The 24,763-nt window shown below is 43.7% G+C and overlaps 1 protein-coding gene across 2 annotated transcripts; it reads left to right on the plus strand.

Moving 5' to 3' along the window:
• The first annotated feature begins 49 nt into the window (after positions 1 to 49).
• Positions 50 to 21,551, plus strand: NUS1 (NUS1 dehydrodolichyl diphosphate synthase subunit). Of its 2 annotated transcripts, XM_073337148.1 has the most exons (5): positions 52 to 697; positions 9,371 to 9,493; positions 16,121 to 16,273; positions 19,756 to 19,855; positions 21,318 to 21,551. In XM_073337148.1, exons 1-5 carry the CDS (start codon positions 310 to 312, stop codon positions 21,406 to 21,408), a joined length of 855 nt encoding a protein of 284 aa, XP_073193249.1. In that variant the 5' UTR covers positions 52 to 309; the 3' UTR covers positions 21,409 to 21,551. The 2 variants fall into 2 exon arrangements, with proteins under 2 accessions (XP_073193250.1, XP_073193249.1); XM_073337149.1 differs by lacking the exon at positions 9,371 to 9,493 and having other exon boundaries at positions 50 to 697.
• Positions 21,552 to 24,763: the final 3,212 nt, after the last annotated feature.

Below are 24,763 nucleotides of genomic sequence, written 5' to 3' on the forward strand. Positions count from 1 at the left end.
GCCCTACGCGAGGAAGTGACGCCATCGCTAGGATTTCAGCCAATAGGAGCTCCACGGCGTGGGGGTCAAAGGGTAGGCGAAGTACAAAGATGGCGGCGCTAGCGGCAGCGGCTGAGCCGGGGAAGCCGTCTCACTGAGGAGCAGAACAGTGGCCAGGCTAGGCTAGGCCAGGCGTGGGTGGGTGGGTGGGTGGGGATGATGGTGTTGGTGCGCGGCGCGCGCTGTGGCTGAGGATCCCTCGCGCCCTCTAGCCATCCCGCGCCCCCGCCCTTCTCAGCTGGTGCCCCGGCCTCGCGCTCCCTCCTCTCCATGAGCGGCGCGTGCGAGCTGGTGTGGCGCCTGCTGCACGCCCTGCTCTGCCTGCTGCGCGCGCTGCTCTCGTGGCTCCGCGGGCGGCTGCGGAGCGGCCCCCGCTCGTGGCTCTGGCGCTGGTGGCGCCGCGCGGCCTCTGCCGCCGCCTCCTGCGCGCTCCTGGCGCCCGCCGCCGGGGCCTTCGCCTTCCACAAGCCGGGCGCGGCGCGGCGGGTGCCTGGCGGGCGCGGGCGGTGGCGCTGGGACGGGCGGTCCCTGGAGAAGCTGCCGCTGCACATGGGGCTGGTGGTGACCGAGGAGGAGCCGAGCTACGCGGACATGGCCAGCCTGGTGGTGTGGTGCATGGCGGTGGGCATCTCCTACGTCAGCGTCTACGACCACCACGGTGAGCGCGGGGGCTTGGCGGGGAGAGAGGGACCTTGGGTGCCACCTTCCCGTGCTCGGTAACGGGCCCGGGGCGGATACAGCGCGGCGGCGGTTGGCTCGGCCCCTGGCTGCTGTGTCCTGTCAGGGGGGCTCCCCTGGCTAGTTGCTGTTGGAGAAACGCACCTCCCCCCCCCCCCTTCACGGGCTGGGGAGAGGGGCCGCCTGCGGGCTGGGGGGCTCTGCATGCCCTGGGGAGCTGTTACCACTGAGCTTTTTTCCTGTGTGAATAACTCCATGCCCTCTCCTCATCTTCGCTGTCCTGGGATTGCCAGCATCATCTCTGCCTGCCTGGCCCTGAGACAGGGGTGGGCAAACTACGGCACGGGGGCTGCATCTGGCCCTCCTGATGTCTTAATCAGCCCCTCAGGCTCTCGCTGGGGAGTGGGCTCTGGGGCTTGCCCTGACCTCGTGCTCCAGCTGGGGAGTGGGATTAGGGGCATACCCCACTCCGTGTGGCTCCTGGAAACATCAGCATGTTCCCCCTTCAGCTCCTACATGTAGGGGCAGCCAGGGGGCTTTGCAAGCTGCCCCTGCCCCAAGTGCCTGCGGACAGGGCAGCGTGTAGAGCTGCCTGGCTGCTTCTCCATGTAGGAGCCGGAAGCAGGGGGAACTGACATGTTGCTGCTTCTGGGAGCTGCTTGAGGTAAGCGCTGCCCAGAGCCTGTACCCCTCCCATGCTCCAGCCCCTTGCCCCAGCCCTGATCCCCTTCCGAACCTCTCGGTCCCAGCCCAGAGCACCCTCCCCTCATCCCCAGCTCCACCCCAGAGCCTGCACCCCTAGCTGGAGCTCTTCTCTCCCCCCCAACACCCTGCTCCACCCCGGAGCCCCCTCCCACTCCCTGAGCTCCTCATTTCTGTCCCCACCCTGGAGCCCACACCCCAACTTCCAATTTTGTGAGCATTCATGGCCCGCTATACAATTTCCCTACCCAGGTGTGTCCCTCGGGCAAAAAAGTTTGTCCACCCCTGCTCTAAGAGCAGCTGTGAAATCACCAGAGACCCCTTGGCCCTGTTCTGCTGCCTGAGAAAGTGCCAGGCAGCAGTGGAGTCCCCATAACTGTCTGCCTGCTAATTCAGGAGGGCAGGGCAGCAGTCATTCACGTGAGGTTGATTAATCATAGAATATCAGGGTTGGAAGGGACCTTAGGAGGTCATCTAGTCCAACCCCCTGCTCAAAGCAGGACCAATCCCCACTTTTTGCCCGATCCCTAAATGGCCCCCTCAAGGATTGAACTTACAGCCCTGGGTTTAGCAGGCCAATGCTAAATGCACCCTCACTCACTTTCACTGGGCTGGGATGGGAGTTGGGGTGCAGGCTCTGGGCTGTGGCCCGGGGGTTTGGAGTGTTGGAGGGGCTCCAGGCTCCAGGCTGACCCTGAGGCAGGAGGCTGGGGTGCAGGAGGGAGCTCAGGGCTGGGGCAGGAGGTTGGGCTCCAGGAGGCGGTGTGGGATGCTGGCTCGGGGAGGGGACTCAGGCAGCAGTTTGGGGTGCAGGCTCTGGGAGGGGGCTGGGGCAGGGGGTTGGAGTGCAGGAGTGGGCTCAGGGCTGGGTCCGGGGTGCAGGAGGGGATGTGGGAGGTCTGGGGGTTTGTGGTGCTGGCTCTGGTCGGGCGTCCCTTATTTTGGGCAGCTCCTGGCTGGCAGCAGTGCAGTGGGGCTAAGGCAGGCTCCCTGCCTGCCCTGGCCCCATGCCGCTCCAAAAAGCGGCAGACATGTCTAGCAGCAGCTCCCGGGGGAGGGGGAGGGGCAGAGGGTATCTGTGCTGCTCCCATTGGCTGTGGTTCCATGTTCATGGCCAATGGGAGCTGCTCTCCCCGCCTCTCTGACTATCTGGTTCCCAAAGGGCAAGATGTAGCAACTTACAAACGCGCCTAGCACTGCCGGTCAGTGTTTTCTCAACCAAAGTTTACCAAGTTCACTGTCTTCAGTGTGGGATGAAGACTTATAAGAACCTCTATTTAAGCAGCTAGTTTTTCAGGGCTTGACAAATTTCTTAGGTCTTGTTTACACTTAAAAAGCTACAGTGGCATAGCTCTGCTGCTGCAGCTGCACTGCTGTAGTGCTTCTGTGAAGACACTGCCTACACTGATGGGAGGGGTCCTCCTGTCAGAGTAGGTAATCCATCTCACTGAGAGCTGGTCAGCAGAAGAATTCTTCCATCAAACTAGCAGGGTCTACACAGGAACTTAGGTTGGCTTAACTATATCTTTCAATGGTGTGGATTTTTTGTACCCCTGAGCAATGTAGCTATGCTTACCTACTTTTCTAGTATAGACCAGACCTTAGTCACCTACTAGTGAGAGATTGCCTAAATAAAAAAAACAAACCCACCCACCCTGAACCCTGCTTAGTGCCTTTCTATTTGGTTGACTAGCAAGCAAAGCAGCTGTCTTATACACTTGAAGCTCCATCTCTTCCTAGTTGTCTGGAAGGTAGAAGTCTCCTTTATCCCAGAGTGTTCTGGTTGTCATGTGGGGGTTTGGAATAGATCTCTATCTCCATCCCTTGTTTCCCTTATTGTGGCCTGAGGGGGTGGAGGGGTGTCTTCATCTCTGCACAACTCAAATGCCTGCTGCCGCTGATTGTCAATTTCACACTGTTGCAGGCTATGAGAATCTTGTGTTCACTGCTACCAGTAGGGCTACAAATAGCTGTGACACTGATCAGTTTTGATGATTTAACTAGACTTCATTGATCAGCAATCTTTCTGCAGACTAAGGCAGAAAAATCTGCATGACTTTACATGCAGTTTACATTTGTAATCTTCTATTTAAAATAGAAGGCTAGGATCTTGTTTTTTTTTTAAATGAATACTTGTGTATTGTAGAAAATGGTGACTTAGTCTTATCCATATTGGGGAATTCCTCTGGCAAGGGGACTTTCAACAAATTGGGGAAAGCATGGTACCATGTTTCCTCTCATTTTAGACATTTCAGTCAAGAAAGCTTCAATAAGACTATCTAGTGTGGTGGTCAGATAGTTTTCATCAAATATTTAACAGGCTAACCTTCCCCTGAAGAAAAGCCCAGACAGGAATAATAAGCCAGAAGAGAGAAATCACTGAGCTTGCGGCTGCTGTTTGCTTGCCATACTAGTTTCTAGTCACTGTTATGTCTCAAGTATAATTCTTGTTTCCATAACACAAGTGCTTACCCTAGCAAAAATTGCACAAAATAACTTTCTATTTAGGAAATGTATACAGTGTGACTATTGCTTGTTTATAAACTACGCCCATTCTGAAAAACAAATGAAAGATTTTAAACCTGGTTGGTCCAGAGGATTTGTTGTTGACTAAATTTGCCTTCAGTTGTGTCAAAGTATCTTTTTTCCCCATAAGAAATAAGCCTAAAATACCAGCATTTTATATACTTCTAAATAGGCTCTATTGAATAGAAGCTATATTATCACGAAACCTGCTGTGATTGCTACAGCTGTTTCTCTTCAGATCGTATAAATCTTTCACCTTTTACTAAAGGTTTCCTGTGTTGCTAAAACTCTTCTGATCTTTTGCCACAGAAAGCTAATGTGCTGACACTAAGTCATGAGTTTTAAATGAATAATTTAAAACTCATAACTCTGGAAAATGGCAAACAGGAAGCTGGAGGATATTCCATACATGGAATATACGTTGCTTAGATGTATCTTAACACGTCCAAAGGGAAATATTTAAAAAATGCATAAACATTTTCAAATTTAGTTAAATAAAACTACCTTAAATGTGCTGGATGCAAAACATTTTGGCAAATTCTTATAACGTCTTTCTTTTGCATTTAAAACTGGTTTAATAAACAAAGGGAGTACTATTTGTAGCTACTGAACTGTTTCTAGCTTAATAGCTCAAGACTTCAGAACTAGTAGATCTCATCCTCTCATACGCACACCTATATTTTTAAACCCATACATTAGAAGGAAAAACAAACAAGTTTTCTTGCTTTCCCAGTTGGCTTCTTAATTTTGAATGAACTAGTCATTGAACTGAACTAGTTGAATAGAATGAAATGAAGAGAATATTTTCTCTGCACCTGCGGAAGAAGCTGTAGATGTCAAAAACTGGTTTAGCATTCCAACAAACTCTAGTTCTGGGTGCTTAACCAGTGACTTCACCAGTTCCATGATCTGACTTTCTTTATAACTTCAGCAGCAACCGAGTAGCACTTGAATATTTGTTTTAATTTAGACTACTTTAACGGATTATATTAAATTTTGACAACCTATGTTTAGGTCTTAATTTCAAAATTAATCTTGTTTGTTTTTTTACAAAGCAATGTATTTAAATCCATTTAAAGAAAAAATATTTTTATCAACCTTGATTTGGAATCTGTTTCAAGCTCCAGATTTGGAACAGGAGGTTCCCAAGATACAGCTGCCCTCCTCTTTCCCTCCCCCCACCCCTAAATTACATGACATAAAAATTAGGGTTTTTTTGCATGCACCTCAGTCAAACTGTGGCTCTGAGAGCATGTCTACACTACAAGTGCTAGAGCTGCAGCACCATATTTACTACAGCGATGAAAGGGTTTTTTTCCATCATGACAGTAAATCCATCCCCTTGAGAGGCAGTAGCTAGGTCAAGGGAACAATTCTTCAGTCAACCTAGCTGCATTTCCAGTGTGGGTTAGGTTGATTTAAGTGTCATACACCCATCAAATTCTCACAGCCCTCAAGAACTAGATTGACATAACGTTTAGCTGTAGACCGGGCTTGATCCTCTTCAGACATATATCACCCACTTTGAGCTAGTGTCCCACACCTGCTGCCCCTTAAAGGAAGCAATATTTTAAAGGGTGTGAAAGATTTGGGGGATATGATTGTCAACTTATTCCGTTTTTACTTTGTGAACATCATTTGATTGTAAACTCTGGTGTAACTTTCAGAACTCATTCTCTCAGGCCATGTCTACACTGCAGCTTATGTCTGCATATCTTATGTCACTTGAGGTGTGAATAAACTACCCCGAGTGACATAAGTTACACCGACATAAGCGCCAGTGTGCACAGCACTGTGTCAGCTGGAGAGCTTCTGCTGCTCTCAGTGGTGGCTTTATTATGCCGCCAGAAAGCTCTCTCCTGGTGGCAGAGTGTCTTCACCAGATGCACTGCAGGAGTACCACTGCAGTGCTTTTTGTGTAGAAAAGCCCTAATAGGAACTTGACACAGAGTACAGATACTGTCTGGGAAGCTGTCGCAGAGCAATCAAAGAACATCAACAGTGAATGACTCTCCCCTGGTGGAACAATGAGGTTGCTACTGGCAGGGCCATTGACTTTGAATGACATTTGTGCCCTGAAGTTGGTGGGATGTTGAAGCATAGAAATTCTCTGTGGAAGAGCATGGACAACAGGTGCCAGAGGCATTTTAAGAAAAATGCTCCATAAGGGAAGGAAGCTAATTCATTAGCAGAAACAGAGAACCAATCTAGAGAGATTTCAGAGTAGCCACAAGTACTCCTTTTCTTTTTGCAAATCTAGAGAGAGTGGAGATAGGGACTTTACCTTCCTTGAGCATGTTGATCAAACCCAAGCCTTCACAAAAGGCAGTGAGGTCAGACGAAAGCCTGGTCTACACTAAATAGTTAGATGAACCCAGCTACATTGCACAGGAGTGTGAAAAATCTACCACCTTCCCCCCACCAACATAATTAAGCTGACCTAACCTGTGGTAGACAGTGCAAAGTCATCAGAATTCTTTCATTGACCTTGCCTCTTGGGGAGGTGGATTACCTACTCTGAAGGAGGGTCCCCTTCTGCCAGTGTAGATGGTGTCTATGCTGAAGGGCTGCAGTTGTGCTGCCATAGCGTTTTTCATGTGGACAGTCCCTAAGGGAAAGCATTCAGGAGTTTGTTTTCCACAGATCTGTAACACTCTCACCTTTGAGTATAAACTGTGTGTGCGTGTTTAAGGAATTCATTTGCTAAGCCTGTATTTCCTTACTTCCATACTGTTTTTGAAGGGTACAGCTACACAACCAGAGCTCCTGCAGTCAACTAGACTCTGGGGGGAAATACGTCAAAACAACAGAGTGTCTTCAGAGAGCCAGGAACTGGCTTCAGGACCGAAGCAGCCAGACTGCATGGTCCCACTGTTTGAGAAGGTTGTCAGACCCTGGCATCCGCACCTGACAGCTCACTTGAGCAATCCAGAGCTAGGAGCAGAGATCAGTAACTTCCCAGAAACAGTGAGCTTAGCAGCATGTGGGATTCAGTGATTGGATCCCTTTGCAACAGAGGAATGCCTGTTCAGAGAGTGGTACTGGACCATTTTATGACCAAAAAAGTATTAAGAGTAAAAGTTGGATCTACAGTGTGGCTCTAGCAAAGCTGATGAGTTGGAGAAAATCACTTCCGCCCCTCTTGAAATGAAACTCCTTCTTTAACCTTGTGTTGGTGCTAATACCTGCCAGTGTATTGATGTGTCACATAAAGGGCCATGGTAAGGGTTACCAGATGTCCTATTAAAGGGACAGTTGTGTTTTTTGGGATTTTTTTCTTATATAAGCACCTATTACCCCCCACTCCCTGTCCCATTTTTTCCACAGTTGCTATTTGCTCACCCTAGCCCTAGTAGAGTTTGTGGTACAAATGTAACTTTAGCACCATCGTGGCCTAAATGGAGTCTACTCTGCAGGCAGCTCTGGCCAAGAAAAAGCATGCGCAGGAATGCAGCAATGAAAGTCCCTCCTACAACAGGGGCACCTGTTCTAACACCCCCTAAGTAAACATCCACCCATGGGAAGACTACAATGAATATAGAAAAGGGGCAATATTTGTTTACAGAGGGATGAAAGGAGAAAAATAATGGGGATGGATGGGGGGGAGGGAAACAGTAAAACAGGGTTGCATTTAACACAAGGCCCCACCCAGCAATGTGTCCACACATAAAGTTCAGGAATCCTGGGCAAAGTTCCAGTCCAGGGGCGAGTCTTGGATGTTCCTGGTCATCTTTGGTGTTAGCAAAGTTTCCCCAACAATCCCCTTTGGAGTCCTCTTCTGCTGCTCTCTGCAAAGCCACACAGAAGAGCAACCTCTCCACTTAACAAGCTAACAGCCTCCTTCCTTATTCCCACTGCAAAGTCACAAGCCCCAGTGCTCATGGCCCCACGCAGCTCTGGGCAACAGTGATACTGGGTCTAGCTCTGGTTTGTCCTTCTCAAGCGATTCCTCCTTGGCACAGTGCTGCCATGGCTCCTGTATTGATGTCCCCAATGGGCTGTTCTGTCCCTCCTAGGCTTCATGCAAGTTACCAGCTGCTTCACTCTGTGAGGGCCAGCTGGCCATCTGTCTGGAGTGCCAGACACACACCCTGTCACTTTCCCCTCTCTCTCTCTCTCTCTGCTCTCCCCCACCCCCAATCATACTTCCTCCTTCTGAAACAATCGGCACTTCCTGCCTTAGGGAAAAGATTTAAAGGGGCCATGCTCTCTAAACCCCGAAGCGATTACACAAATTTAGTGTAATTTGGTCAAGGGATTATCAACATACACCAATAACATTGAGCTTCTTTTCATTTTTAACATAATCTCACTGTGCATATGAAAACTGATGTCCTCAACAAGGGCTGGGGTAGACTTTGTGCAGCAGTCCCTAACACATTGAAGAGCAGTTGGAGTGCATGCAGATGAAGGAAAGAATACAATTCAGTAGAGCATACTACATTACATAAAGTGGCATGCTTACTTCATCATTCCTTAGTCATGTGTGCTTATTGTAGAGTAGCCCTGGCTGAAACATACTTTCATTATATCCCTTGTGGCTCTTGCCAGCTCCTAGGAGCAGAGTTAAAGTGGGCTGAGGTTGGTGTGTTCTTAAACCTCTGAAAACCAAGAAATAGAGTAAAGTGTATGAGGCACCGGTGGTCAACTTTAAGTACTAATGAAGTTTTGAGCAGTGAATTTTTGTAACAAATGAGCAATATTATTCTCCTAAGTGTCAAATAGTGAGTTGATCCGAATATGCTGTAATAAATACAGGCCTGAGTGTCAGTATTGGCTATGAAATCTGACTGTAAAAGTCATAATTGTTCGTGTTGCCTCTAATGTTCATCTGCCCTAGCTGCACTTCACATAACTTAGTCTTCAGTGTATTTTACAAACATTGATTCTTGTAAAGCTGGTAAAAACACGTAAGAGGTTTATGCTGTGCACTGTAGCTTTACGGCTCAGCTTGCCGCTTACTATTTGCCTAGAGAAGTCCTGATGCAAAGTTTCATTCGTCTTAGGTCACAGACGGAGCTGGTGCAAGGCTAGCATTAGAATATGGGAGTTCCTTGCTTCTGCTTGTTTGTACATCTTCATCTCTAACTTGCATCTGACATGTAAATGGTAAATTGGTCATAGAATTAGAGCATTCTAGCAGTGAAGTGGCAGTGTTCTGCTTTCCAAAGAACTATCGGATGTCACTGCTTACTGGTTCAGCTATGCAAGAACAATAGCAGCATACACTAGATTTAAAGTTATATGTAGTTAATTTTATTCTCTTCCAAGGTCATCATGAAGCCGCATTTATGTAGTATCATCTGCTTCAGTTATTGATTGATCTTGTCAAGTCTAGTTTCAAGCTAGTGTTTACTGCCTGTTTGTTCTCTCTGAAAAAGTGGAAAGTGAAGTGACTTTTATGTTTTGTTATGGGTTTTTTAAGGAATCTTCAAGAGGAATAACGCAAGGCTGATGGATGAAATTTTAAAACAGCAGCAGGAACTCTTGGGTCTAGATTGCTCCAAATATACAGTGGAATTTGCAAATCAAGACAAAACAGACCAAGGTAGGATTGTGATGATGAGGTCCCTGAGAAAACTAAGTGGTTTGTTCATTGAGGGTTATGTATCCTCCTATATGTACATTCCTCCCTCTCACTGCTACCTCTTTTCTTCCCCTGTTTCTTCCTTAGCCCCTCATTAAAATGGGTGACAAAGAATGTTTATAACCTTCCTGGGCTAATGTTGTTTTTGTGGTAGTTGCTCAAAGGATCCTGTTATCTAAGGCAGTGACTCTTAACCTTTCCAGACTACTGTACCCCTTTCAGTAGTCTGTCTTGTGTACCCCCAAGTTTCACCTTACTTAAAAACTACTTGCTTACAAAATCAGACATAAAAAGTCAAGTGTCACAGCATACTATTACTGAACCATTGCATACTTTCTCATTTTTACCATATAATTATAGAATAGATCTATTGGAATATAAATATTGTACTTACATTTCAGTGTATAATATATAGAACAGTATAAACAAGTCATTGTATGAAATTTTAGTTTATACAGCCTTTGCTAGTGCTTTTTATATACCTGTTATAAAACTAGGCAAAAGTCTAGATGAGTTGATGTACCCCCTGGAAGACCTCTGCGTACTCCCAGTGATACACGTATCTCTGGTTGAGAAACACTGGTCTAAGGGACATATTGTCCTCATAATCTGTGTGAGAATTATTAGTGGAAGAAAATACTCTTAAATTTAAATGTCCATCATTGTGCTAACACTTCACAGTTAGCTATAGAAATGAGGGGGACACTTCCCAATAGAAGATGCAGAATAAGCTTATTTCATAGGCAGCTGCATATTCACTCTTGCTTGAGTGGGGAGGGTAGTTGAGGGTTTTTTTGTTTGTTTGCATGCTGGCCAGCCTCTTCTCTTTATGTGAAATTAACTAGTTCTGGGTAGGAGAGGGATGTCGGAGGAGGTATTGCCATGATAGTAGTAGTGTGCACAGTACCCCTAGGGGGGGAGAAGGGAAGAGTGAACAGAAGCTTTTACACTGCTGCCTGCAGCAGTAGCTTCCTCCTGAAGCGTGTGGGGACCCAGGCAGGAAGGGCAGGAATGTCTACAATAAGGTTACTTTTGCAATTTAGCATACGCAAACAAATCTAGTGAATGTTTCCTGTTCCACAGTTAACAGGAAGACACTAGGAATCAGTTCTTCTGACTCTGCTAACTAGCTGACATGCCTGAACATATTTGCTTTCTTGATAAGATAGCAACCTCCATGTGAAAGAGGGACAGCCTGTAACTGAAGGCCTCAGTGTATAAACTTTTCTGCAGGTGTTCTTAGGGCACTGGGTAAACTGCTGCAAACATTGGTATTCTACCAGTATAGTGCCAGACTAACCATGCTATTGTGTTACTCAAGGAGTGCATTTGTAAAGACAAATACTGTACTTACAAGCAATGCTCCTTGCCAGACAGAGATTGTTATTTTAAAAGTAGTGTCATCAAGTTTTATTATTGTGAATGTGAGAGACTCAATAATTTTAAAATTAGTCTTTTACTGCTTGAGTCATTCAGTTCTCTACACTCACAAGGTTCTCTCACTAGATTTGCAGTACGCCTTTAGAAGATTTCTTGAGAGAAGGGATATATTCCTTTTTAATGTGCCAGCTGGCATCTGCTGCAGAAGTTTCTATTTATTGGCAGTTCTTCTGAAAGAGACATTTTAAAGTTTTCCATTTCCTCAACTGCAAGAGTTCTGGGATGAATTTCTATGTCTTATGTGCCATACAACATTAATAAGGTGTACATTCAGCAGGGGTTCCTTGGATTTTCAGTGTGTCAGACTGTCTTGTTGCCCATCTCTTCCAGTAGTGAAGACATGCTAACTATGAGTGTCATGTTCCTCTTGTCCCCATGCATCTAGATGCTGCTGCTGCTTCTCCACCTGCTCCCTTAGCTATCCTTCTCTTGGTAGATAGCATGTCAAAGCCTTGCTGGGGATTTTGGTTTCAGACTACAGCATCAGTTTCCTCTCTTTTCAATGCAATATTTGTATTAAGTAACATTCAGAGACCCCGCTGTACTAGGCAACATATAGACATGTTATCTAAGCCCTGAGCTACACTACAGAGTTAGGTTGATTTGGCTGCCCTATGTTAACCTAACTCTAAATGTCTACACTAAAATTCAGCGCCCACTACGCTGAGATAATAACTTCACCTCTGCGAGAGGTTGATGTAGTTTGGTCAATACAGAGTCAGTGCAGACATTGTATTGCTTACATCAACTGTTGCTGCCTTTCAGAATCCATCCCACAGTGCCCCCCACTGGTAGTTAAATTGGTGCAAGCGCTCCTGGTGAGGATATGCACTGCTGACACACACAGCTCAATGTGGACATGCGAAAGCAGTTTAATTACTGCAATGGCTATAAGTCAACGTAACTAGGGTAGACTTAATTTTGTAGTGTAGACTTGCTGTAGGTGTCATTGGCTGAATTCCTACTCTAGTCTCGGCTTCCTCATGTAGGGCAGGCTTTTAGCTGTAAGAGTTTTGGCTCTTTTAGGCCAAGGTAGGTCAGCCTCAGTTAGGCCAGCTGCCAGTCCCTTTGTCCTCTCAAACAATAGTAATTGTGACGTCGGGGGAGCTGCTGAGTGTTCAGCACTTCAGAAAATGAGGCCACTGATTTGTGTCTAAGCGTACACTTACTTAAGAGCCTAACTTAGGCATCTGTTTTTAAAAATATATGGGTCCAAGTCAGTGTTGTATCTTTAGAGATCAGCTAATTCTTCTTCAAGTAGATGCAGATATCTATTTCACTTAGGTGTGCGCATGCCCTGCACGCCAGAGCTAGAGACTTTTCCCTATCATTATTCATAGAAGGGCCGCGCTTGTGGCTGTGGCCCTTCCCCAGCTATAAGAGGTGGCAGTGCTTGCTTTGTTTGAGAGGCCCACCTTAAAAGAGCACTGTTTTGATCTGTAAATCCTTTCTAAAAAGGAGACTCGGGTGACATTATACCTTAGGTGCTGCCTGAGGCAGTTTTTGAACTGGCCATGCGGTCTGATCCCATACCAAGGCCTTTCTCAGGCCAAAGCTCACCCTCAGGCTTGGAGAGCGCTGCTGCCTCTCGTTCCAGTGTAGACACCTCATCAAAGAGATAGAGCTAGAAGTTCTCCATTATTGGCGCCAAGGAAGAGGTCTCATAAGACCAAATGGGACCACTCCAAGTCATGGGGTGACTGCTCTGCCTCCCACAGGAAAAGCACAGACTGGCATGGGGCTGGTTCTGGTGTGCAGGATGGCACAGGTACCTCTGACCCTTCCCCAATACTGAGCGGGAAGGGCAGAAGCCCTGTACTGTTGACTCCGGCCTCTGGGCACCCCTGGAGTCCAGTACTGCTGAGGGAGATGCCAGTATCGACTGTGTCCATATTGTCTCTATCAGTCAGCTACAGACTTCTCTTGCCTTTCATTCTGAATCTAACCGTTGGTCCAGGGCTGCACCACCTATGGTCCCTCCAATTAAGCAAGCTGCTGAACCTCCATGTCTGTTGCCACTGCATCCAGACCTTCCCCTTCCTGTGGTTGGAATGGCACCTATACTGGAATTGGGAAACAGGACCTCAGCACTGGGGACCCTTTTCAGCCCCACCACATTTGGTGCTGCAAGTGCTCCCATGATGGCTCTTGCCACCCTCGGCATTGACACATTTGGGCTCTCCGTACTGATGTTTGCACCAGGACTGACACTGCTTATGACACCAGCATGCTCAGTAGAGATGGTACTGTCTTCATCACAGATTCCCTCCTCGTTCTCTGACGGATGAATCGGACCACCTGTTGGCTCCCTTGTGCGTCGCTCTACCCATGTTGCTGAGATTCTAGGGCTCCGATTCCAATTTGGAGTTATCTTTCCACTTCACATCACCTGAGGAACTCAAGGGACTGCCAATGGATCAGTTTGACTCCCAGGGTTGGCGTGTGACCTGTGGCAGGGATCATGTTCCCTGGCCTGGCCCCTACTGGCCACCAGTGCCCTACCCATATCCGTGTCCTTGGACTCAGTAGGATGCTTGTTGTTCACAGAGATCCTGCTCTTCGTCCTGATTGAAGCCAAAGTCATGCCAGGTTGACAGTGGTGGCTTTGAATCAGTCGCAGGCCCAGGCATTGGCGGTCTTCCTCCCTGCGGAATTGCTGGAGTCCTCCGTCCTGGGTATATCTTTCCAGGAGCAAAAGCTTATTTTGCCCTTTGTCCTCATTGCTGGACAATGCTGTGCTGCTTGGTTTGTCCTCCCCTTCTATCCTGGAGAACTTGAAGATGTACCAGGACCTTTTACTCTGCATAGCCATATCCCTTGGCATCCAGGCAGAGTTCCTCCAAGAGAACATGCATAAACTAGCCATTTTACACCCTGCTGTCCCTGGAAGAATGGCCCTCCCAGTCAACGATACACTCCTTGAGACAGTGACAGCCCTGTGGAGAACACCGGCCTTGGGACTGTTGATGGTGAAATGCATGGAAGAGCACTACTTTGTTGCCATGCAGGTATTTGAAGGGTTCTGTTCCTATCGGGCCCCAAATTTCCTGGTCATAATGCCAGTAAATGACAGGGCCTGGCAGGGTACGTTCAAGTCTGCCACCCAAGGACAGACTCCAGGCAGTTGGATCTGCTGAGCAGGAAGATCTATACCCCATTGTCTGCATAGATGAGGATCGCTAATTAACAAGCTTTGCTGGCCAAGTATGATTTTTTCAATTGTCAGCCATGGCTAAATTTGAGGACTAGTTGCCCGAGGCGTCATGTGAGGAGTTCCAGGCATTTGTTGCAATAGCCTGTTTGGTGGCCAAAACTTCCCTGCAGTCCACTTTTGATTTTACCTTGTCCAGAGTCATGGCCTCGGTGGAAACTATGTGGAGGGATCCCTGGTTGCAAAACTCTGGGATTGCTCTGGACATCCAGCAAGCTATTGAGAACTTGCCCTTTGATGGGTGAGTCTTATTCTCCTACAAGACAGATGACACCGTGCGCTCTTTCAAGGATTCCAGGGCTATCTTGAGGTCCTTGGGAGTGTACACCTCTCATTCTGCTAAACATTCTCTGGGTGTCGTCCCCTTAATTATGGGGACCTCTTTCTTCTTACGAAGAAATTGAAATCAGATGTTGGACAAGGGGTACTGGGGCACCAGTGATGGTCTTGGACCATCTGTATATGTTTCAAGAGATGTGGTTGTGAGAGTGAGGGGAATTGAAATCTGCCTTGTGCTAAAGAGTACAAGTCCAGCCAAGCGATGTTTGTAATCCTGTTTCTCTTAAGGTTCAAATGTGTATATTCTGCAGCAGCCCGTATTGGGATAGCTGTGCTGGTCCCATCTTGTTTCCGGGTGCTTCTGCAAGCCTCCAGGCTCTCCTTTTCACAGAAGAACCTGGCCATCCTTGAAAGCAGCTGAAAACCAAGAGAGCCAGAGCTATCTGACCACATAACTCTTCATGGACTACCAGCAAGTGCTCTGTAGTCCGTGGCTGAGTCTGAGAACCTAAATAATAAACATGGTCTGTTACACACCATACGAAGCATATTTAATGATTCCGAGCTGTATTCCTGGTTCTTTAGGTAAATGCACTGGATGCAGGTAGCCAGTTGAGGCCCACTACAAAGTTTGCCCCTCATGGATGAACTTGTGACTGAATATCTATCTTCACCCTCGGACAAGAAATGTGGAATGTGCATCTTCTTTCAAAAATGGGCCACAAGTACATCAACTAGCAAGAAGCTTGTGGGTACCCTGCCTTGATTTCTTCCATTTACTTATTCTGGTGATATAGACTTAAAAACTAGTGGCTGTCTTCCCTAGTAGCCTCATAATCCTTGTTGTCTGTTTCTTAATTTCTCTGTTTATAGCCTTTTCAAAGACTCTTGTAAAGCAGTTACTTGCAGCCAAATACTTCAAAATCATAAATGTATTATGAGTTTCTTAAAGATCCCGTCTGTGCCTTTCACCCATATCTCATTATGCTGTGTCTGGAATGGTCACATCCTGCCTCCTATTTTGTTCTTTGTGCTGCTTCCTTGTTTTTGTCTGTTCTTTCTTTCATTTGTCTTATCCTTCTGTTTTTTATTGTTATGCGTTCCATTTTTTCACTCTTGTTTGCCACTCCATTTGGAGCCCAGGTGATCCCTCCATTTTCTCCCCTACCCCACTCCCCAGTGTCCTAGCCTTCTGGCAGAGTGCTTCCAGCAGTCATGTGCAGCAAGAGCCAATGCAGCCTTCTGGAGTGGCCTTGGCCTCCAGCGTCACAGGTTGGAAACTGGCCTGAGACTAATGACACCGTTAAATTATGAGTGGTAGGCTTTTAGGCACTTCCAAGATCCCTGTAAGATGTCCTAAGGTCAAACTGTAGGAAATACAAAGTTAAGGTAACAAACCTGGAGGCTATCAACACCATAAACTTTTAAAAAGATGTAGTTGTGATATACATGTTTATACACTGTGTAGAAATGCTTAGTGCATTGCTTCTTAAAATGTGAGATTTCAAGATGTGCAAGCTTTGTTACTGATACAGGAACTTGCATTCCTGTCCCTGTTCTCTGACTAGTTTTCATCAACCTCCTAGAACTGTAAACAAATACCCTTTCTTGCAAAAGATCACTTGCTTTTAAAACAACTTTGTGCTTTGTACTTGCAGTTTTAAATTGCCAATCTACACTGAAGGTGCTGTCCCCAGAAGATGGAAAGGCAGACATAGTGAGAGCTGCTCAGAACTTCTGCCAGTTGGTAGCACAACAGCAAAGAAAATGTACAGACCTGGATGTGAATGTCTTAGACAACTTACTAAGTAGTAAGTATTATATTGTGCCTGGGGCAGGGAGGGAATACTATGTGCTAATAAGTCAGTTTGTAACAGGCATATTTGGATCAGAATGGCATTGGATTTACATCTGGATTTGATCTCCAGCTCAGCGCTGATGACAATTTTAGAACTTTTGTCCACATATTGATAATATATAGCCTAAATCATAACATTTTTCATGTCCCTGTCACAGAACTGAGCAAATAATTGATTTTTTTAAAAATTATTATTTCAGTGTTTGGGAGTAAAAAATGGTTCATTTTAAACCAAAATGGAATTTTCATTTTTTCCCCTCAACTAAACAAAAGCTTGAAAACCTTTCAAATGTCAACTCAAAGTGACATTTTGAAAAAAATGTGGACGCTTAAAATTTTTTAATGTTTTTCAGCCTAAACTATTTCCCAAATTTGAGAATAGCTTCAGAGCACACTTTCTTCTCCTCCCCTCCCACTCCCCCCAAGGTGGGGTGGGGTTTTTTGTTGTTTTTTTTTGGCAAAAATTCTATTAGTCAAAATAATTTCACCGAGTTCTGCCCCATTTGAAGATGCTGCTAAACTCTTTGCAGACCACTCTGAAAACATTATATCCCACTGGCTTCCTCTCACCTTCTGTGTCAGTTTCTTCTATGCCTTCAAAGCTCGATTTAACTCCTCCCCTCCAAGTCTTCCTCCTGTCTGTGTCCTGTATAGTCTCTCCAACACCAGTCTTCATATCTCAGTGTGTCTTATGGGATTCTCAAACTCCTTTCCCTCTGAAGGAAGGAGAGAAGTGCGACTGAGTCAGCTGAATGTATTAAAGGCTGTCTTCACATTCAAATTAACTTACCTCAAATGAGAGCAGCCAAACTACAGAATAACATCATGATGCAGAGATTTAATTTTTGTTAAGTTTTAACTGACTAGAACTTGGAAACTAAACTTTTTTTTTTTTTTTTTTAAACTAAAGAAAATTCAAGCTTTACTCTTGAATTGTGCTGAAAATTTAGTGTAGATGCACAGTTGCTTTTATGGACACAAGACAGGTTTGACTTTTAGGGCCAAACTGAATATGCTTACTGCTGACATCATAATACCTCTGACATAACTCTAATTTAACTCAGTTGTTGTCTAGGAATTAAATTTGTGTACATATCTGAAATAAAAAAACATTACAGGTAGAGCTTAATTATCTCTAACACAAGCACTGTAAAAACCAGGAATTTCTGAAGTATGTTTAGTTATTCTGAATGCTAAGGGGTTAGGTTAAATTTAAGAAATCTAAACATGTTAAGGTAGCAAAATGTACGGTTAAGGCACTTAAACAACTCTCCCCTGTAATGACACCAAGAGGGAATGTGGAAAGAGCAAAGAGAAATGAAAAATCAGTTGAATCTATGACTACAAGCACAGATGTTGCAATCAGAATTGTTTGGTTTCTGCATGGCATTATTACAGGGCAGAGTTAAAACTAAGGATGCCTTTAGGATCATGTCCACTGAGCACTTTCTCCCCATCCTTGATCTCTATTGCTGTATCCTATACTGACTTACATGTCCTTCCTAGCCAACTTCCTAGAGTACATGGAGGAACTGAGTTTAGTTACTGCTTCTCTGCATCCTGAACTCTTTTTAATGGGCCACATCAATGGTTCAGGTATAGAAGATGTGTGCTGGAAGTTACAATTCCTTTGCTACACAAAATCTGTCCAGCTAATCAGGCCACCACACTCTCTCTCCAGCCTCTGGAATGCAGAAGGAAACACTCAACAGGAGCACAAGATAATTTCAGTAGATATCTCAGACTTGTCCCTCCTTCTACAGAAGACTTTCTTATGTATAACGCCGTGTAGTCCCAATGGCTCTAAATCTGAAATGTTCCCTTCTTTTCCTTCAGAGATTAACTCTTCCAGAGGCTAGGACGCTTGCCTCAGTCAACCACTTTCATACCTAAGGTTCTGTGTCACAATCCTAAAAACCAGAATAATCCCAGAGGAATGGAGTAGGCAAACAACCCATACTCCAGTGATGATTCTACCCTCATCAGAAGGTTTTGAAATGATTTTTAGTATGGCTTGGTGTTGTCTTTGTTCTGGACTTGCCTATCAATGTTAGGTGCAGGGCTTCAGCTCTGCAAGAAAAACTGAGCTATTTGGTCATCTGTTTCCTCCCTTAACACAACAGGAGAGCATCATAATAGGAAATTAGTGTGTCGTACTTTCCACAATGACGATCCTTATGTGTCTAATTTGAAAGAGCCAGATCCGATTCTTGCTGTACATGGAATTACTCCCAAAAATGAAGGCAATTTGATTCCAAGCTCACATTTAATACCAAAAAAACCCAAGCCTAGCTATTTTCTTACTATGGGGCCATTCAGTTAGTTAAACGACTGACATAGCTACAGTATGGTTGGCTCTATGTGGGAGTTGTCCAAGATGGATGTAGGCAAAGCATTACAGTTTAGCCTGTAGTGCGTAGTGTGGGTAGGAGTTTAAATGTTACCACACAACCCTGCTAAGCCTGCTTCTAATAGTCCTGCATTTTTTAAACTACCGCAATTACAACTTTATCAAACATCTTAAAATGGAATTAGTCTAGTTTACAAATATAATCCACAGAGCTGGATTGCAGTGTGGCCTAGCTAGAGCACTGGACTGGGTCTCTGGAGACTTGGATTCTATTCCCAGTTCTGCCAGTGGCTTGCAGAGTGGACTCTGGCAAGTCACTTCATCTTTCTGTGCCTCCATTTTCTCATCTGTAAAATGGGGGTAATGATGATTCCCTCCTTTTAACATCTACTGATCTCAAAGGAGGTAAGTATTGTCTGAGACGTTATGGCGTCAGAGGCTGGATGAAGGCAGAAATACATCTGACCTTGGGACTCCTACTGACACTTTATTAGATCTACATATTGTTACTTGTCTACAGTCATTAAGAACAAATGGCGAAGTACAAGAAATTAAGCAGTTCATGCCTGTTTTTGTGTTTAAAGCACAGGGATCACTAGATAGTAAAAATCTGTCAACCTGTATGTTAAGAGCAGGCTGCCTTTTTTTAAAGTTCTTTGTGTAATAAATCATTAACTTTTCTCAGCTGTGTCCCAGTGATTGGGGCTTTTTGTGGAGAGTTCTGTGATGTGTTATGTGATGTCATGGTCAATATGTCAACTAATTTGATTTTTCACAGTAGGATTCTAACATGTCTTCTATATAACCAAGTCCCCAAATTATAGCTGGTGCAAGACATAGCAGCCCACTCTTACCAATGATGGCCTCAACCTCTTACTCCAGTTACTTTTAGAAAAAAGGAGAAGGGCTGATCTTTTCTCTAACACTTTTTACTGTCTCTTACGTGATTTGTTTTATTTTATGTATTTATTTTAAATGAACACATGCATATTGCATGTGAAATAAGTCTTAAAATTCTGAGTCTAAATCTCTAATCCTATAAATTTACTTAATTTCCCTCTCTTTTAATTTATTTATTTTTGTAGGTAATAAAGGTTTCCCTGACCCTGATTTAATTTTGAAGTTTGGTCCTGTGGACAGCACATTAGGATTCCTTCCCTGGCACATCAGACTAACAGAGATCATGTGAGTTGGTTATAAATCATTGTGAACCGGATTGGAATATATTCATTCTTTAACAGTTTTTTTAATTTTAAAGTAGTGCAGAAAGAAAGAGATTGAAATCCCTCCAGCAGACACAAAGCAAGTCCTAAGTTCTGCTTGAAGATGGTGATTGTACAGAAAGTATCTGTTCAGTGCATCAATTTTTACCATCTCCTATTAGAGATAATATTGATTGGTTCCCTGCTTTTGGGCTTTGCTTGTCTCCTACAAGAAGCATTTACTCCATTAGCTCTAGAGGTTTTTGTCCCTTGAAACCCAGATAGGAGTTACGTGCACAGATATGTTTTCAGTGTCTCTGTTCATTGATTGTTGTACCTCAGTTCCTTTTCTGACCATGGTGTGCAAAAAAACTTCTAAAAAGTGTCATGACCAGTTCAGTTAGGAGGATCCTGAATCCTTTTGTTATATGCCCTGTTTGATAGGTTCTTCAGAAAAGATTAAGTAGCATCTGAAATAGACCACTGGCTTCATAGTTGAGAAGGTATCAAGCCATCAGTTTCATGTGACAGCTGATATTAAGTTGTCTTTGAATTGTATGTGTTTGACCTTTTCTCATAACGAGCATGTGCCTTGCTGTTGATACTTACTTTTTCACTTAGAGTTAAGTTTTATGTAAGGCTCTGTTGCCCTCTGTCTACACATGGAGGTTGTTAAAATATACTTACTTGTCTGTCTTCTAGATTTAACTGAAGAGATGTTATGGGATCAGAGGCATTCTTTGTGGATGTGTTGGGGTTATTCCATGTCCAGGAGCACTCTGAATGAAGGCAGAAGTGTGTCTGACCTTAGGACTCCTACTGACAGACACTTCATTAATTGTCTTTGAGTGCTTTAATAGAAAAAGGGCTCAATCATACTTTCACCCAGAAGATTTAAACTCTTCTTCTGTGGTTTGAAAATATTTGAAAATTTCTCTGTGTTGTGGGAAGCAGCAACTCTTTGTGCTATTTGTGGGCTACTTCAGAAGCCAGTAGAAGAACCCTTAAATAAAGGGTATGACAATAGAATGGCAATGGTACTACGTAAGTTGCTTAAAAGTAGTCTCTTAAGGCTTTTCTACACGCTAATTTACCATATTTACACTGAAATAGCTAACCTGTCTGTAATTAACACGGTTTTTATTTTGGCATAAGTCTGTCTGTCTCTCACTTATTTCACAGTGCTCTGTAAGTGTCCACGGACAAACTTGCACCAAAATAAAAAACATGTTAATTACACCCAAATTAGCATTTTCAGTGCAGTTTGTATATAGATAAGCCCTTCATTATGAGGGTTATTTGAGGGGTACCAGAACTCTGCAGCTCAGTTAACCGTTGTTGTTGTGATTGTGATAATTAACCAGAAATTACATTTCCTTGCCTGGGCAAACTCCTTTTATATAAAATAGTTGCCTTAATGGCTCCTTCCTAATTTGTTTCCTCAGTTCTTTGCCTTCACATCTGAACATCAGCTATGAAGATTTTTTTTCTGCTCTCCATCACTTTGCAGCCTGTGAGCAGCGTTGGGGAAAATGACTTAGTGCGAAGCACTCTTGTCAGGCTTTCCATGGAAAGGATCCAGTATCTCTGTTTACAAGCATCCTGTGATCTGTACAAGTCTGGTTCATAGTAATTTTCTTAATTTATCAACAAACTCAATAAAGTGTCTTACCTTTCTAGAGAGTCTGTGCGTGTGAGTGAGTGAGAATCCGTCTGCAGAAAGGGGGAAACGCACAGGTTTGTTAATTTGTGCAAATGACCTTGTATACATTTTAAGCAGAGCTGATCAGATGCGTCATGCCCCCCACCTTTGTCTTTTTTTTCTTTCCAGTGACCAAAATGTTATGTAAGAATAATGTTGCTCTTTGCTAAGGGGAAACATTCATAGTATCATTGTGAAAACTACAGGGCAATATAAGATGTTGCCACATACATTGAAGGCACTTTTCAGTGGAAAAGTGGAGACTTGTCTGCCATTATATGCCCGTCCGTTCCTCATAGATGAACACTTGAGAGCCGTTGGCCTGGTTATCTTCAAATATGTTAAGTGTGTGTTTGTGTATTGCGTATATCGGTAACTATTCTGGTGATCATAAAAATGGAATGAAAAGGTTCCAGCTTACCCGCTGACAAGACAAAGCATCTAATAGGATAAAAAGCACAGGTAATAAGTTTCCGGAATCTGAAGAGGCCACAGATTCTTTCATTACCTTATTTTGGAGTAAGTGCATTAAGCAGCAGTCTGTTATGAAATATCCAGGGTGGGCTGTGGTTTTTTTTTTTTTTTTTTTGGAGGGACAAGGATGTTTAAAAGCAAAAGCCTTCTAAAAATGTACCTATAGCCCGAGATCTTCCCTTTTCTCTAGGACCCAGCGAAGCCAAATTCCTGTTGAGTTCAATGGACACTGAATTGAGCACCCATAGTTGATGAGATGACATAAATTGAGATTTCCAAAACATAATTATTATAAATGACTTTTTATATTGCACTGATCTGGTACTATTTTTAAAATAACTTTTTAAGTGAATTAAGTCTCTAGCTGGATAAAGCAGTCTCAGATTGAGTTAAATTTAGATTTTGGGTTGCTGATTCTATTTTTCATTCTCTATTTAAGGAACAATACAAATTGCCACTGTGCTTTCCTTATTACTGTTTAGCCATAAGACAGTGTTTAATTGTGTACATTTCAGGGAAGTCTCCGTCAGATGTCAGTATACATAACTGAACTAGATATGTTCAAGACTGAGTTTATGAAGTCTGCAAATAGCAGTGAAGAGAAGGAATGGATTTAGTGAACATACAGTGCTCTTATTATGATTTTTTCATGTTTTGAGATCATGAACGATGAAGCAATGTAACCAGGAGTGCAGCATTAAGTTAATATCTGCATAAAGAACTGACAGTTATGGGGAAAAAAACCCTCCATCACAGAATGTCCTAATTAAATTATTTAAATATAGAAAATACACTTGAAATAAAAGCTCTTAAATTGAAATTGTCATCTGTCTAAATGCTTTTAAGTATGAAAGAATAAGCAGTACCTAAAAAGAGAGCTGTACTGTTTGTTGCTGAATGTTTGTCGTTTTGAAACTATATCCTTTATTTTGTCCTTGACTTTATAGAATCGTTAGCCCGTTCTTGAACAAGTGTTTCAGATTTGTCCCCCTCCTTAGAGATTTAGTCCTCTTTTGCTTTCTCTTTAAGAAGGTGGGAAGCTTGGCAAAGCACTACATGGGAAAAATCTTTATTTCTTTTTAAAAAGGGAACTGTCAGGTTTTAAACTAATGTTTTTTTTTGTAAAATAACACACTATGCTTTGTCATGAATAGGTATAATGTTGCAGTGCAGGTTGCAGAGATATTACTTGTTAGCATCAGCATTTTTTACTTGTTGTTTTCCTCTCCCTCCTTTAATATCCTATTACAGGTCCCAAAAGAACCTATAATAATGTGAACTGCCTCATTTCATGTCTTTTGTGAGACAAAGGGACACTGCTCTCAGCTGATCCTTTCAAGGATGTCAAGATGATCTTCCATATGGGTTGTAATGCCAGTACAGTGTATTTAATCTCATTTGTGGGGTTGGCTTTTGATGTTCACCCTGTTTCTACTATGATAAAACAAGATGGATAATTTAACATGCAATGCCTACTTGGGGTTGGGTCCCTGTAATTCCCCACTAAACATTGTAAATTTAGCTTTTGGGGATGGGATGAATGACTTGCTGTTGAAGAGAGATCTTGGGTATTGTGAATTAAATTTTTCTTGAGGCAGAGACCACCTTCATGTAAACATAAAAAAGGTTGTCAAGCAGTTCTGGTATTGGCAGTAAACAGAAATAAAACAGGAAAATGAGACTTAATTCTGTGTTTCTTTTGATCTTTTCACCAATCTGCAGACTGCCAAAAAAGACTTGCATTACCTGAGCTGTTTTTGGCCCTTAACAAATTCCTGAATAGCTTTACTAAAGCTAGTATTTCCTGTTTCAGAGCCAGACCTTAAGATTTAGTGAGCTGTGCCAAATACACTGTGTATATCCACAACTTGATCTTTGAATGTGTCATTGCAATTAGCTCCCCCGACCCCGGCTTGCGCTGTGTGAAGGTGCATTGTATAGCTGTGACATTCCGTGTGGCTGTGGTCTCTGGCTACATGTAAATAATGTGTAAAGCAAGTTTTTTTATGATTAAGGAATCAATTTATTTAACTTTATTATTGAAAGTTAAACCTGAATCTGTAAAACAAGAAACCAATAAAAATATAATCTTTCTACAGGCTATGGTGTTATATGAACACTTTCTCTAGGTTTTTGAATTGGGAGATAATTTATATGGCTCACAGTGGAATGGTATCACTTTTTTCTCTTCTGGAGTGTCCTGCTCAAAGCAGACCCTACCTCTTGAGTGAACCTCCAAAACATTTTTCGTGGACTGTCCCTCATTTTTTTTCTGTGAACAATTCATGTCCATTGTGTTCACATTATCCTATAGAGCATCTGCACTAGAGAGTTGATGAGATTGTGTGGGGATAGGGGTGGAAGGGGGGAGAATCTGAAACTTAACTCAGTCCTTTTATATAAAGGGATCTAAACTTTCTGTTGTAGAAGGGGAACCCAGATGCTTGTTCTGGGGCTTGATTTTGTTTACATTTTTCTGTAAACAAGCTAGGAGATGCTAAGCCCTCACCCACCGGGGGTTTGTCTGTGTTCCAGTGATTCTTGGCATTAAAAAGTAATACTTCCTTCCATAATCTCCAGTTTAGAGGAGGAAATAAAAAAGGTTTAAGTGGCTTGTGATTAGAGCTGGAATTAGAATGTACTAAGCCTTGATCTACCCTGTATTTAGTCCACTAAACCAATATTCCTCTCCGAATTACTTTTCTGTAGCCCAGT

The sequence above is a fragment of the Lepidochelys kempii genome, chromosome 3, assembly GCF_965140265.1.
Source record: "Lepidochelys kempii isolate rLepKem1 chromosome 3, rLepKem1.hap2, whole genome shotgun sequence".
Lineage (NCBI taxonomy): Eukaryota > Metazoa > Chordata > Testudines > Cheloniidae > Lepidochelys > Lepidochelys kempii.